The 15,249-nt window shown below is 43.8% G+C and overlaps 1 protein-coding gene across 1 annotated transcript; it reads left to right on the top strand.

Annotated features, from left to right (window-relative positions):
• Positions 1 to 212: 212 nt before the first annotated feature.
• LOC147450758 (pentatricopeptide repeat-containing protein At2g33680-like) lies at positions 213 to 4,338 on the top strand. Its single transcript, XM_086519819.1, has one exon. The coding sequence runs from the start codon at positions 413 to 415 to the stop codon at positions 2,681 to 2,683; it is 2,271 nt and encodes a 756-aa protein (XP_086375945.1). The 5' UTR covers positions 213 to 412; the 3' UTR covers positions 2,684 to 4,338.
• The last annotated feature ends 10,911 nt before the right edge of the window (positions 4,339 to 15,249 follow it).

Raw genomic sequence — 15,249 nt, 5'->3', positions numbered from 1 at the left:
TCTCTCTCTCTCTCTCTCTCTCTCTCTCGCAATGTACTAATGTAGCATATTGTTCAAATTGAACTAGTGGTCTTTTTTTACCTTCCATTCCTAATCTACAGCGCAGGCCTCGTGATTTTATCACTTGTTTCTTTAAGCCATTCTAAAATAAACAAATTAAACATACCTTAAAAATTTTGAAGAGTGGGCTGAAACTCCCACGGGACCCTGCCTTGCTGCCAAACGGCAGTGCGTTTTGATTGGAAGAAAAGAGGTTTCCGCGAGAACTGGTTCCTACGACGTTAATTCTCCTCCTCCTCCTCCTCTCTCTCTCTCTCTCACACACACACACACACACACACACACACACTGACTGTGAGCGAGCGCGGACCATGCTCGCTACAGCAATACCAAATAATCACTGAAGCGGAGGATGACATCAAGCACCATCCCGACTCATTTGAGAGGGCAAACTGGAAATGCAGGGGAAAGTAATAAGAAGGTGAGGCAGAATGAGGCTTCTGCTTTTATTGCCCTACTCAGGGCATGTGCTAAGAGCAAGGACTTGGCCCAAGGCCGCAGACTACATGATGAAATCGAGAAAAGGGGTTTGCAGGATCATTGCGTGGATGTTCTTGTGCTTATGTATGTCAAATGTGGTGCTCTTGCAACAGCGAGGAACATACTTCATTCGCGTAACTGCAAAGATGTCTCCGCTTGGACTTCACTAATTGCAGGATATGCTCAATATGGGCAGGGCCACAAATCTCTTCAGTGCTTCGAACACATGCAATCTGAGGGCATTGCCCCTACCTTTGTGACCTTTGCTTGCATTTTGAAAGCATGTGGTGCTGTAAAATCAATTGAGAAGGGGGAACAAATTCATGAAGAGGTTGCAAGACAAGGGTTGCTTGATAAGGAGATTGTGCTCGGCAATGCCTTGATAGACATGTATGCCAAATGTGGTGCCCTTACAAAAGCACAACAAGTGCTTGAAGAGCTTCCTTTTCGGAATATTGTTACATGGAATGCTTTGATTGGAGGATATGCCCAACATGGTCAAGGCCAGCAAGCGCTTAGTTGTTTTGAGCGAATGAAGTTTGAAGGTTTTTCTCCGAATCCAGTCACATTTATCTGCATTTTGAAAGCCTGTGCAAGCATCCAAGCAATAGACAAGGGAAAGATGATCCATGACCAAATTGCAAGACAGGGGTTGCTTCAGCATGATGCCGTGCTTGGCACTGCTGTTGTGGACATGTATGCAAAGTGTGGTGCTCTTGAAAAGGCACAAAAAGTGCTCGAAGGGCTCCCATTTCGAGATGTTATCACCTGGTCTGCTCTTATTGCAGGATATGCTCACCACGGTCAAGGTGAGCAAGCACTCAAGTGTTTTGAGAAAATGCGATGTGAAGGCCTCTCTCCAAACGCAATTACATTTGCTTGCCTCATACATGCCTGTGGTAGCATAGGAGCAGTTGACAAGGGGGAAGAAATCCATGATGAGATCTGTAGACAAGGGCTTCTCAGAGATGATATTGTGCTTGGAACTGCTCTTGTAGACATGTATGCAAAATGTGGTGCTCTACCAAAAGCGAGGCGAGTGCTTGAAGAGCTCCCATCTCGAGATGTTGTTACTTGGTCAGCCATAATCACAGGCTATGCTCAGCATGGGCAAGGCGAGCAAGCGTTACATTGTTTTGAAGAGATGCAAAGAGAGGGCCTCACTCCAAATGTAGTGACCTTTACTTGCATCTTGAAAGCATGTGGGAGTATAGGAGCAGACGAAAAGGGGGAACAAATTCATGTCACAATCTCTCGACAAGGGTTATTGCTTGAAAATAGCATTGTACTTTACACTGCTTTGGTGGACATGTATGCCAAGTGTGGTGCTTTTACAAAAGCAGAACAAGTTCTGGACGAGTTCAATTCTTATAACGTTGTCCCTTGGAATGCTCTATTGACAGGATACACGCAACACGGTGAGAATGAGAAAGCACTTAGCTGTTTTGAACAAATGCAGTGCAAGGGCATATCTCCAAATGAAGTGACATTTTCATGTGTGCTAAATGCATGCAGTCGCTTAGGTCTCATGGAGGAGGGCAACATGTATTTCTTGAATATGAGCAAACTCTATGGTGTGGTGCCGGTTTTAGAACACTATGCTTGTATGGTTGATCTCTTTGGGCGAGCAGGACACCTTGACAGGGCAGTTGAAGTGATCCAGGAGATGCCGACTCTTGATTATGCTGCAGTTTGGTCTGCTTTATTGGGTGCTTGTCAGAAATGGGGAGATGTAGAAGTTGCGAGATGGGCATTTGAACATGCAATATCATTTGATAAGGGCGACGGAGCGGCATATGTCCTTATGGGCAACATCTATGCAGCTGTTGGCATGCACGAGGATGCAAAGATTGTTGAGGCAATGAGAAAGGAGAATAGAGCGTGGAAACATCCAAGGTGTTGCTGGTGGGTTGACATGAGTAAGAGTTCTCATTCCTTGGTATATGGGGATAGAAGTCATCCAATGAGCAAATTGGCATGTGGGAAGCTAGGATATATTTCATGTGACCTGCCGCAAACAGCTTTCACTTTGTGCTGGCCTAAAGCGGCATCCAACTTTTGTAAAAACTCAAAGCACAATATGCTATACCCTCAGTGGTTCACGGCGCACGCCCTTCACAAGGAGGGACTAATTGTATTTTAGCAGTGGCTGATATGCAGAGTAAATTGTTGCAGAAAAAGGATGTCATAATGTTAGTATTGTTGCAGCTTCAAATGACAGTCTCAGAAGGGCTTTGCTTTTAATACCATAAAGCTGCTCCATTCTTCATCAAGCGCCATCTGGCCTACATGTACACACCAGTGCTATGGTACTCAGTTTCTCAAGAAGCCACAGTCATACGGTTTGCGGGCATCCTTGCGGACTTGAGGACGTGACACATGACAAGTAGCACCTTCTATAGATGAATAGATTATGTCAGCATAGAGGAAACTACCAATGTTATATACACACAGTCATATACAAGGCAGAGTTGCCGGGGAATGCCCTTTTCTGGCCAGGGAACGCCGGAACGGCGTTCCGGCCATGTGCAGGTGGAAGGAACGTCTCGGAACGGCTGGAGGTTCCGGGTGGCACTCTATTTTAAATGGAAATTAGATTTGCTGCAAAGCTGCCGCATGCATACGTGTATGGTTTCTCATGCATGTTTGTTCAGGAGTTAGACTGGCTACAAAACTGCCACAAAGGTCACGTCGCTACAAAGCTGAGCACGGTGAGAAATTGATCACAAGTTCACTTAGCTATAAATTGACCACATGGAGATTCTATTGTAAGTATTATGTATGGAAGATGGATATGTGTGGTTGCAATATATGTGGTTCGTGCGTGTTTGATTTGTTTATGTGCGCACACGTGCATGAAGGCGGCACATTCTTTGTGGGTACATCCATGGGGGAAGATACATGAGAAATGAGCAAGAAATATCTAGTTTGGGCATTAAAATTTACCAAGCCCCTTCAAGTTTTCATGCTAATATTTTAGAGGTCCCCAGTGTGAGCTGTTTCTTCCAAACGTTCATGACGACCGGAATATTCAAGGGATGTTGAATCTAAAAACTTCATTGAAGATCTGCAAAGCATCTTTATCCTACAAAGGTGTCAACACCTTCATAAGTATTTATGATGCAAGGATGTAAATATTTCAGCTTCAGGAGAGACTCCAGAAGTGTGTAGCAAAACATAAAGTTTTTCATTGCAATTGCACCAAATTCATGAAGGCTAGGCTTTTGCTGATTAACTTGAATGCTGCTGGAATTAAGCGTGCGCGCAACACTTACTTAAACCTCCAAAATCCCTAAACCCAGCTTGTTGAAGCCACAAGTCATAGCTGTATTTGACATGCATTAAACTCTCACTATGTGGTACATTATCTTGAACCAAGGGAGCCAAATTATCAGCAAATCAAGGAGATTCAAGAGGTAATGCAACATGTGACAGTTTGTCTAAGAGGGCTATGGAACAGGCATAGTTTGCACCTAGGCCCCTCCCAAGTATCTAAGAGAGCTATAGGCCTGGTTTGTACCTAGCCCTTCTGAGTCCCTAGATTGTATCCTTTTTTTCCTTCACTATAATCCGACTGCGGCTTGGAATTGAAACGGATATCTACTTATGGGTCCAATACTTTGCATTATCCTATTAGAATCCTCTCATTCCTATCAAAAACATGTTAGGTTAAGATGTGGGTGCCCTATTATCCCATTGCTGGGTTTGATCTTGCTACACCAATTCGGGTCCATAGCTTGAGAGTTTTTTCTGCACAAAATGATTTGATAGGCATCTGTAGAAATAGACAGGTAACATACATCAATCAATGCAAAACCATTAATTCTTAGCAATCAGGTTTTTTTGGATACCCAATCAAAGTGCAGTACCAGCTCCCAATGGGGCTCCAGTTGCAAGAGCTGAAATCATTCCCTTCAGTTAAAGAAAGTGAACTCAAACGTGGACTTTCCTGGTCTACAACTAGAATTACATGCAATAGTTAATGACAAATGTAGCTTTAACTAAAATTATATGAAGAAGATTTTACCGTTACAAGACGAGTGCGTGATCTGTCCCTCGGACAGCATAAGAAGATTTATAAATTTTCTCATGTAGGAAAACGGAGTCTTTCTCAGTGTTTTCCATACAATGCATAACATCATGAGCTTCTGCTCGAGAGGCACCGCATACCTAGCTAGGTACGATTGGGGGCAGGGGACCCCCGGCCCCCCCACCGGGCCGGCGGTCAGCGCGGCAGTGATGGCCCTTGTTTTATTGGCACTGCCGTTCAGGCAGGGTCTAAGGGGAGGAAATTTATCCCCATGGCCATAGGGCGCGGTAGTGATGGCCCTTGTTTTATTGGCATTGCCTTTCAGGCAGGGTCCAAGGGGAGGAAATTTGTCCCCATGGCCATAGGGGCTTTGGCCAATGAAAAATTGGTGTGTGAGGGTGTTTTCTTTGTGTGGCTTGCATGCAAGGAATTAACTAATTCTGGGGTCAACGAGGTAGAATTTGGGCGTGTGCAGTATAATCGACCAACTTCTCGCATTCTGCAACTCTTCTCCTCTGTCAGACCGTCTTGTCACCAAGCTCCTCGGTCTTGTGCAGGATTTTTTTTTTCTTGTGCCACTATGGGCAGTGCCCTCGTCTACTTTAGATGACCTTGTTTAGTTTGAGAAGCACGGTAATGACGGCCCTTGTTTTATTTAGTTTGAGAATTTTGTTATTTTGTTTTGTGTAAGGTGTAGTTTGAAAGTGGGGGAAAGGAGAAAATAACCGAATAATTGGAAGATACCCTTGGTGAAAAGAAAATGAGACTGCAGAAGCCGATGGCCATGGAGAACTGCAACACGGCAATAGAAGCTGATGACCATGGACAACCGTAGCGTGCTGTGCGAGAAGGGTGACGTCGTTATCCACCAAGGGGGGAAGGGTGTGCGCAGAGCATCGGCACTTTTTGGCCTGCCTCAAAGGGGGGAGGCCTTGGTGATGGTTTCCCTTTTTGCTAATGAGAAAGGGGAAGTTATTTCAAAATAGATTTAATTAATAAAAAATTTAGTGTGAAATTGATTATTAATAAAAAGACCATCTTTTGAGATGATGAGGTTTTTGGCCTGCCCAAAAGGCTAAGGCCATAATGATGGGTTTCCTTTTTGCGAAAGATCATTTTTTAAAATGTTCAATTTTTCGAGGACACTCGTGAAGTAATATTTTCACATCCAACCGAAACATGGAAACGAGGCATGAGTCATATTTTAATTTTGTAATCGCAGGCTGCAACGTGTTGCGTCAAGAGGCATGGTGAAAAGACCCAAGGCTGTCGAGCGACTGGGAGAGAGAAAGGCAACCATCGGCGAAATGAGAGTAATTTGAATGCACCACTGACCACTCTGTAGGACATTTTTACAATGGATTTCTGTCATCTTGCTCATTGGAGAAGGAGCTAATGTTGTTGATCATTACTGATCGAAATGGGGACTGATGAAGGTGGTTCTAGTTGAAAAGACGAATTTGAGAAATGTTGCCCTACGGCTGATTGCACTAGATTAGGGTTTCTTGAAGTGAGGACCTAGCTCCTTCTTCACCTTGAGCACCATAGCTTGCAAGACACTCTCATGGCTAAACGCAAGCCGAAAGAGCTCCTGATCACCTGAATCATCTTCCAATAGCAAATATCCCATGACCTTGGATGCATGCTCTGGATCGACAGTCTGCAGCCGCAAGTATACCATGCGTGTAGCTTCATAAGAGGCCCCCCACACACGAGGGGGTAATTTGTAAGACAAGACACTTACTTTTTTGATTTGACTTGTGCACAAGCACACACGAAAAGGGGAGAGGGGGTAACCTTTGCAAAATCTAACAACACCTCAAAGAGGTGTAGTTATGCGAGGGAGGAGGGGTAATCCAATAACAATTACCCCCTCTCGTGTGGGGGTACCCTAAGCTTTTATAGCTGCCTTGGACATGCGTGAAGCTTTTGGAGGGCATATGCAATTCAATCGCGAGCTTAAAATCAATGGATTTGAGACTGGTGAGTGTAAGTGAAAAGCAAATCTGTAGGTGATGATGAGCTCACACTGAAAGCTCATGATCAGCGTTGCTCTGCAGAAGAAGTACCCTTTTTTGAGGTGGTCTCAAGCATGGTGCATGCAGCTTGAGGTGTGGGAAGATGAGTGTGCGGTCTTTGCGCATGGCTTATACAAAGTGCTTCGTCCCACCTCGCTTTTCGTTCCTATATTCTTTGCTCAGCTTGTCGTCACTGCTTTACAGCACACGTGTTGTTGCAATTATCGGACATTGCTTTATTAGCTGCTAGCGAGAGGTGGACGACAGGCACGAGGAGGTGGTTGGGGTGTGATTGGAGCAAAGGTTGGAGAGAGAGAGAGAGAGAGAGAGAGAGAGAGATGAGAGAGCGCGATGGGTGGAAGCCCTCGTCACTATATGGCACGACTCTGGGTCAGAGGGGATCTAGGATCCAAATTTGGAGGCGCGAGGCGGCTTTAATCTCAGCCGTCGAATCACGCAGTGAACTAGGGGTGGGTGAACTGAGGGTGAACTAACGGTGAACTAGGGACGGCTAAGCTAGGGGTGGGTGACATAGGGGTGAACTAGGGGCGCCTAAACTGGGGTATGATCCAGGGCTAGAAAAATACATTTTTCCTAACCGAACAAAATAAGGGGAAAATTGAAATTCTTCCGGTTTTTAGGTCAAAATTTGAAGCTTTTGTCGGTAATTACACTAAAACTTGTGTAAATTTGCCGGTTTTCTTAAAGGCAAGCTCAAAATCTAACCGGGATTTTATAATTTCAGCCGGTTAAAATACACTAGACCCCAGTTTCTGTTAAGTATGGAGCTTGATTTACCCTTGTAATTTTCTGTGGTAAAAGCGCACATTTGTAAGGCCCCCATTATGAGGAGAAGCCATCGTGCGTGAAGGAAAATCACTCATCGGAAACCAAAATTTTTACGGACAAGAATCAGGGGCAACTTTAAAGGTCTCGGGGGCAGAGGTCCCCAAGACTTTTTTTTTTCGTCGGAATATTTTTTTTCGCCGGAATATTATGGCGGGACGGCGGCCGGAAAGTGGTCAGAAAACAACCGGTCGGTTGGCCGGTGGCCGGTAGTCAATGGCCGATGGCCGGTGGTCGGAAGTCAATGGCCGGTGGCCGGTGGCCGAATTCAATGGCCGGTGGCCGAATTCAAAAGTGGACTTGTCTTCTCAAGGGCGGCCACACATGGGCGGATTGGAGGGTCCGATTTGGACTTATTCGCACAAGGGCGGCTACACATGGCTGTCTCTCATAAGAGAGGGCAACCCTTTTGGCCTATAAATGGAGGCCATTTCTACACACATTTCATAGTGTGAAGTTGATGCAACAAGGTGAGTGTGAGGTGGTGAGAGTGAAGCAAGGCGGGAGCTCCATTAAGGGTATAATCTCTTTGTAAACTACTTTTTGTTTTGAAGTATTAAAGCCATTGAGTGGCTGCTTTCCCGTGGACGTAGCCCACATTGGGTGAACCACATATATCGTGTGTACTCTCTCTCTCTCTCTCTCTCTCTCTCTCTCTCTCTCTCTCTTTACTCTATAATCCCGTGTATATAAATCTGTCTCTCTCCATTAAGTAATCTACTCAATTATCTATTTAGCTATGTCTTATTTCCTAACAACTTGTATCAGAGCAAGGTTTGCTCGTAGCTAAATTATCTCAAGGAAAGGATTCCTTGAATTGAGTGGGAGTTATGGCGGAGGAAGGGAAGCTCAAGATTGAGAAGTTCAACGGCAAAAACTACCAACATTGGAAGATGCAGATTGAAGATTATCTCTACCAGAAGGACCTCTATTTGCCACTAGGCGGTCTTGCGAAGACGCCCGCAACAATGGCAGATGAAGCATGGATTGTCCTTGATCGAAAGGCACTGGGAACAATCCGGTTAAGCTTGGCATCAACGGTGGCCTTCAATGTTTCGGAGATGAAGACCACGGAGGACTTGATGAAGTCACTTGACGACTTCTACGAGAAACCATCGGCATCCAATAAGGTATTTCTTATGAAGCGCTTGTTCAATCTAAAGATGGCAGAGAATGGTTCAGTTGCAGAACACCTAAATGACTTTAACACAAACATAAGTCAACTTCGATCAGTGAAAATCAATTTCGATGACGAAGTGCGAGCTCTCCTTATACTATCATCTCTACCGGATAGTTGGGACAGCCTTGTGATGGCTGTAAGTAATTCTATCTCTGGCACAAATACTCTTAAGTTTGATGATGTTGTGGGTGTTCTCCTAAGCGAGGAAATGCGAAGGAGAAGCACAGGAGAATCATCAAGTGCTGCACTATCAGTGGAAACAAGAGGAAGGCTTAAGGAGAGGTTCAAAAACCAAAAGGGTCGTGATCGCTCAAGGCGGAGCAAGTCACGCACAAAGTCAGTTCTTGAATGTTGGAACTGCGGCAAGAAGGGCCACGTCAAGAAGGATTGCTGGTCCAAGAAGAAGAAGGAGACAGAGTCTCAAGACAACAAGCCAACATCGGAGGCCAATGTGGCAGGTAAAGTAGAGCAAGATGCTCTAATTCTCTCATTAGACAATGTGTCTAATTCCTGGATAGTAGATTCCGGGGCTTCATTCCATGCGACACCACACAAGCAACATTTCCAAGACTACACCAAAGGTAATTTTGGGTATGTATACTTGGGAGATGATGAAGCTTGTGAGATTGTCGGCAAAGGTACAGTTTCTGTCAAAACTGCTAACGGAAATGAATGGAAGCTTAAAGATGTTAGGCATGTTCCTTCTCTTTGCAAAAATTTGATCTCTACAGGACAATTGGACGATGAAGGTCACAACATTGCATTCGGAAACAAACGGTGGAAGATCTCAAAGGGATCTTTGGTGGTTGCCAAGGGTGAAAAAGTCGGTACACTTTACTTGTGTACTGTTAGCACGCAACCTTCAGCTTGTGCAACAACTACAGAAGTTGATAGTGCGGTGTGGCACTACCGACTTGGGCATATGAGTGCCAAAGGAATGCAAATCCTTCAAACAAAGAAGCTTCTACCAGGTTTGAAAGTAGTGGACTTAGAGTTCTGTGAAGATTGTGTTTATGGTAAACAAAAGAGGGTAAAATTTCAAGAATCAAGAAATGAAAGAAAAAATAAAAAACTTGAGTTGGTTCATTCTAATGTTTGGGGTCTTGCAAGTACACCATCACTTGGTGGCTCATTGTACTATGTAACATTCATAGACGATGCGACTAGAAAAACATGGGTTTATGTCATGAAGAATAAATCCGATGTATTTTCCATATTTCAAAGGTGAAAAGCCTTTGTGGAGAATGAAACAGGTACCAAGGTTAAATGCCTCAGATCCGACAATGGAGGCGAATATTACAGCCAAGCTTTTGAAAGCTTTTGTGCTAGCAATGGCATTCGGAGGCAAAGGACAACCCCAAGGACACCTCAACAAAATGGGATTTCGGAAAGGATGAACAGGACAATCATGGAACGAGCACGAAGCATGCGGCTACATGCAGGCCTACCGCTTGAGCTTTTGGCGGAAGCTGTAAGTACGTCTGTGTACTTAATCAATCGGTCACCCTCAACGGCATTGGATGGGGGAGTTCCAGAAGAGGCATGGACAGGTAAACCGGTGAATTATGCATTTCTCAAAGTGTTTGGGTGTGAGGCTTTCATGAACATAGATAGAAGCCTAAGATCAAAGTTAGATGCAAAGTCCAAAAAGTGTTTCTTCATTGACTATGGAGAAGGAGACTTTGGGTATCGCCTATGGAATCCTGAAGATGGTAAAATCTCAAGGAGTAGGGATGTAATTTTTAACGAACGAAATATGTACAAAGATTACTTGGAAAGAAAACAAACAAAAGAAACAGGTGATGAGTACATGGAGCTTGAGGACGGTGAAGACTCAAGGACTGCAAACGGTGACAATGTGCAACAACGTCAACCAAATGAGGAGCCTCAACCTATTCCCCGAAGATCTACAAGAGCAAGTAGAACTCCAGAAAGGTTTGTTCCTTCCTTCAACCATCTCTTGATCTTAGATTCTGGAGAGCCGGAATCATATGAAGAAGCTATGCAACATGAATCCGAAGAAGAATGGACGAAGAGCATGCAAGTGGAGATGGACTCACTACATCGCAACCAAACATGGGAGTTGGTTGAGTTGCCTAAAGGTAAGCGGGCACTTCAAAACAAATGGGTGTACAAGCTAAAGGAAGAAGAAGGTGGGAAGAAAAGGTACAAGTCTAGGCTTGTGGTAAAAGGTTTTTCTCAAAAGAAAGGTATTGACTTCAATGAAATATTTTCTCCTATTGTAAAAATGAACTCAATTAGGCTTATCTTAAGCTTTGTGGCTGCTCATGATCTAAATCTCGAGCAAATGGATGTAAATACGGCATTCCCTCACGGTGACTTAGAGGAGGAAATCTACATGCTTCAACCAAAGGGGTATGAAGTAAAAGGTAAGGAGAAAATGGTTTGCAGATTAAAGAAGAGCTTGTATGGTTTAAAGCAAGCATCAAGACAATGGTACTTGAAGTTTGATCGATGGATGTTGGATCATGGATTCACAAGATGCAATTCGGATCACTGCGTCTACACGGAGAATTTGGGAGATGGGAAATTCATCATCCTAATGTTGTATGTTGATGACATGTTGATTGCAAGTGCTAACATGCACGACATCAAAGACCTAAAAGAGGAGTTGTCCAAATCTTTTTCAATGAAAGATTTAGGTGCTGCAAAGAGGATACTTGGTATGAAAATATCAAGGGACAGGACGAAGAAGACAATAAAGCTATTTCAAGAAGATTACATCAAGAAGGTACTAGAAAGGTTTGCAATGCAAAATGCAAAACCAGTTTTTACACCTTTGGCTGGTCATTTTAAACTAACGAAGGATATGTGTCCAAAGACACAAGAGGAGATAGCCTATATGTCTAAAGTTCCATATGCTGCAGCGGTAGGTTCTCTAATGTATGCTATGGTCTGGACAAGGCCAGACATTGCACATGTAGTGGGAGTTGTGAGTAGGTTCATGGACAACCCAGGTAAAGAGCATTGGCAAGCTGTGAAGTGGATACTTAGGTATCTAAAAGGGACAACAACAAATGCTTTGTATTTTGGAGGAACTGATATTTTTCTAGAAGGGTATGCTAATGCAGATATGACAGGTGACAAAGATACTCGAAGGAGCACTACTGGCTATGTGTTCACGGTTGGAGGCACAACAATAAGCTGGGCTTCAAAGCTGCAGAAAGCGGTTTCACTTTCTACCACGGAAGTAGAGTATGTAGCAATGACGGAGGCAAGCAAAGAAATTCTGTGGCTTCACAGATTCTTAGAAGAGCTTGGATTCAAACAAGACAATTGTGTCTTGTACAGTGATAGCCAAAGCGCTATCCATCTTGCGAAGAACTCAGCCTTTCATTCAAGGACAAAGCACATTGAGGTGAGATATCACTTCATACGCACTCTTTTGGAAGAGGGACAACTAAAGCTAGGAAAGGTGCATACAAGTGAAAATCCTGCAGACATGTTTACAAAGGTGGTCAACGAGGAGAAGTTGAGCTTTTGCTCATCTTCAATCGGCATTCAAGGATAAGAAGCCAGAATGGAAAGCAGTCACTGGTTTGCTTTGGAGATCAGTCTCCAAGTGGGAGATTGTTAAGTATGGAGCCTGATTTACCCTTGTAATTTTCTATGGTAAAAGCGCACATTTGTAAGGCCCCCATTATGAGGAGAAGCCATCGTGAGTGAAGGAAAATCACTCACCGGAAACCAAAATTTTTACGGACAAGAATCAGGGGCAACTTTAAAGGCCTCAGGGGCGGAGGTCCCCGATACTTCTTTTTTCGCCGGAATATTCTTTTTCGCCGGAATATTATGGAGGGACGGTGGCCGGAAAGTGGTCGGAAAACAACCGGTCGGTTGGCCGGTACTCAATGGCCAATGGCCGGTGGTCGGAAGTCAATGGCCGGTGGCCGGTGGTCGGAAGTCAATGGCTGATGGCCGGTGGCCGAATTCAATGGCCGGTGGCCGAATTCAAAAGTGGACTTGTCTTCTCAAGGGCGGCCACACATGGGCGGATTGGAGGGTCCGATTTGGACTTATTCGCACAAGGGCGGCTACAGATGGCTGTCTCTCATAAGAGAGGGCAGCCCTTTTGGCCTATAAAAGGAGGCCATTTCTACACACATTTCATAGTGTGAAGTTGATGCAACAAGGTGAGTGTGAGGTGGTGAGAGTGAAGCAAGGCGGGAGCTCCATTAAGGGTATAATCTCTTTGTAAACTACTTCTTGTTTTGAAGTACTAAAGCCATTGAGTGGCTGCTTTCCCGTGGACGTAGCCTACATTGGGTGAACCACATATATCGTGTGTACTCTCTCTCTCTCTCTCTCTCTCTCTACTCTATAATCCTGTGTATATAAATCTGTCTCTCTCCATTAAGTAATCTACTCAATTATCTATTTAGCTACATCTTATTTCCTAACAGTTTCTTTCTAACACTAGTATGATCATGTGCCATGCCAACATGGATAGCGAGGCGCGCGAATCTACTCAAGGCTCTGGTTGTAGCATTGGCCGCCAAAGTGAATAGAATAATTATCAAGCAGCCAAGTAATGTGATCACTTAGCTTCTTTTCATCAAAGTGGAAGGCGTGAGAAGAGTTGTCTTTCTTATTCCATCTAGGTTTATTCACCAGAGAGATATAGGTAAAACCTTTTAAACGAGCATTTTCAAACGCAATCCTAATCATTTTCTTCAGAAAATTCTTCAACCCTTTATCTACCATTAAGGGGTATGTTCTCATAACATCGAGTGATGTGTGAAGGTCCAAGGTGAAATATCTGACCGTGGAAGTTGAGAGTGACATCAGTGAAGTTTTTAACCAGCCAAAAGGGGGTTGTAATGTATCTTGAGAAAATCTGAGCAATTTTTTTGTTTAACAACACAAACTGTCTTAAACTCTGAAAGGGCAAGGTCAAGGCATGCCGTGATGTCTTTAGTAATCTGGATAAATATCCCATTAGAGGCATCTAAAATCCAATGAAACTTATGTTTGTGATGTTTGTAAGTGGGAAACAAAATTGGAAGTTTGACCAACTCTGGGGAGTAACCCATATTAGTTAGGTGTTTAGTGATATTATTACTGACCTCTAAAGGAGAGAGCTTTCTTCCACTTCTAACTCTCAATTTTGGCATCTTCTTATAGTACGGCTCAACTTTGGATTCTATGTGGCCTCTAACTGTGCAATGTCAATAGCTTGTAGGCTACACCACATGACGCTTTGAAGGTGTTCACCCCAATTATCTACCAACTTTTGATGAACATCACATGCCCCCATATAACTGAGCCATTTTGCGGTAGATTTCCTTTCATTTATCCTAGCACTTACATTGGCTCGATATTCTCACCTCTTATATTGCTTACTCCTCTTGTTTAATTTTTCACTATGGCCGATCTCTAGTGCAGAGTCGCTAGATGAATCGCTACTTGTGTCTTCTCCTCTCCAGGATAGAGTGTCACCTAGGGTACCATTGGGCCTTGAATGGTTTGTCCCCACATTTACACCCATATTTAACTCAGATTCTTTGTCCACAAAGTCAATTTCAACTAATAATTCCGACTCCAAATCATGTGGGCTATAGTCTTCTAAGACTTTACTTGTTCCACTGTCAGTCAAGCCTTCATTTTGTAGGTCATCAGAAGCTATATGCATTGCTCCTATCATATTTAAAGGTACGAGTTGTGGCACTTCGTCCCCCTAAGCTGTTATCCAAGTCGTCCCGCTATTTTTCCAAGAGTCCATGGTTGCCGCCAGGTGGACCCAGTCCATGTTGTCAGAGACATCCATTCCATGTAGAACATCCATATGAGGGTAATCTTCCCCAACATCGGTGTCCTTTTTACATGTGTAACAAAACTGCAATGGGACCGAGTGAAGTGTGGTGTTAGATTGATGGTGAATAATAAATCTGTTTCCTAGAGGATGTGCTTGACAAGTCATTAGATCAACATGAATGACAGAGTCTTGGAACTGTAAGTAGACATGGTTTTTGGACCAGTCATGCACCATTTTTTCTTTCCTCATGGAAGGACGTCCTAAGATCATTTCAGATGACATAGTGTGCTTGGAAAAATCCATAACAATGAAGGTGTGCCTTACCTGATGTCCAAGGATCTTGATCTTGAGATCTTCTAGCATCCCAATAGGTTTAACGATGGTCCCATTGGCCATCTTTACCACTATGTTTGTAGTCCCAAGGTGAGCTCTCACCATAGATTCCCAACAATTTTTAGTTACAATGCTAATCCCAGCGCACCAATCAAGTACTCCCTTCACAATTAATCCTTTGGTAGTGATTGGTAGGGTCGCATTGGATTCATCGCCTTCAAAGTACTGTTCTAACTTGTTGATAGATATTTCAACAACAGAGTTCTCATCCATGTTGGGTTGTGGATCTAAGGTTTCTTCCTCTACTGGCACTTCATTAGACCTATCTACCAGTGCAAATTGTGGTAACCAGACCTTCAGTTCTCCATTGAGGAAAGCTCGAAGAGCTAGGAATAGCTCAGGGTCTCCATATAGTTTAGACATGATGGTGGTTCTAACTTCTGAAGCCATGAAATCCATCAATTTGGCAATATTTAACGGAACTTTTTGTCTTCAGTCCCTTGACATGGGGAAGATGGGATCTCCA

The sequence above is a fragment of the Adiantum capillus-veneris genome, chromosome 9 (genome assembly GCF_014529385.1).
Source record: "Adiantum capillus-veneris isolate H3 chromosome 9, ASM1452938v2, whole genome shotgun sequence".
In the NCBI taxonomy this organism is placed as follows: Eukaryota; Viridiplantae; Streptophyta; class Polypodiopsida; order Polypodiales; family Pteridaceae; genus Adiantum; species Adiantum capillus-veneris.
Note: the sequence above shows the minus strand (reverse complement) of the source record. Positions and strands in the feature narration are given on the sequence as shown.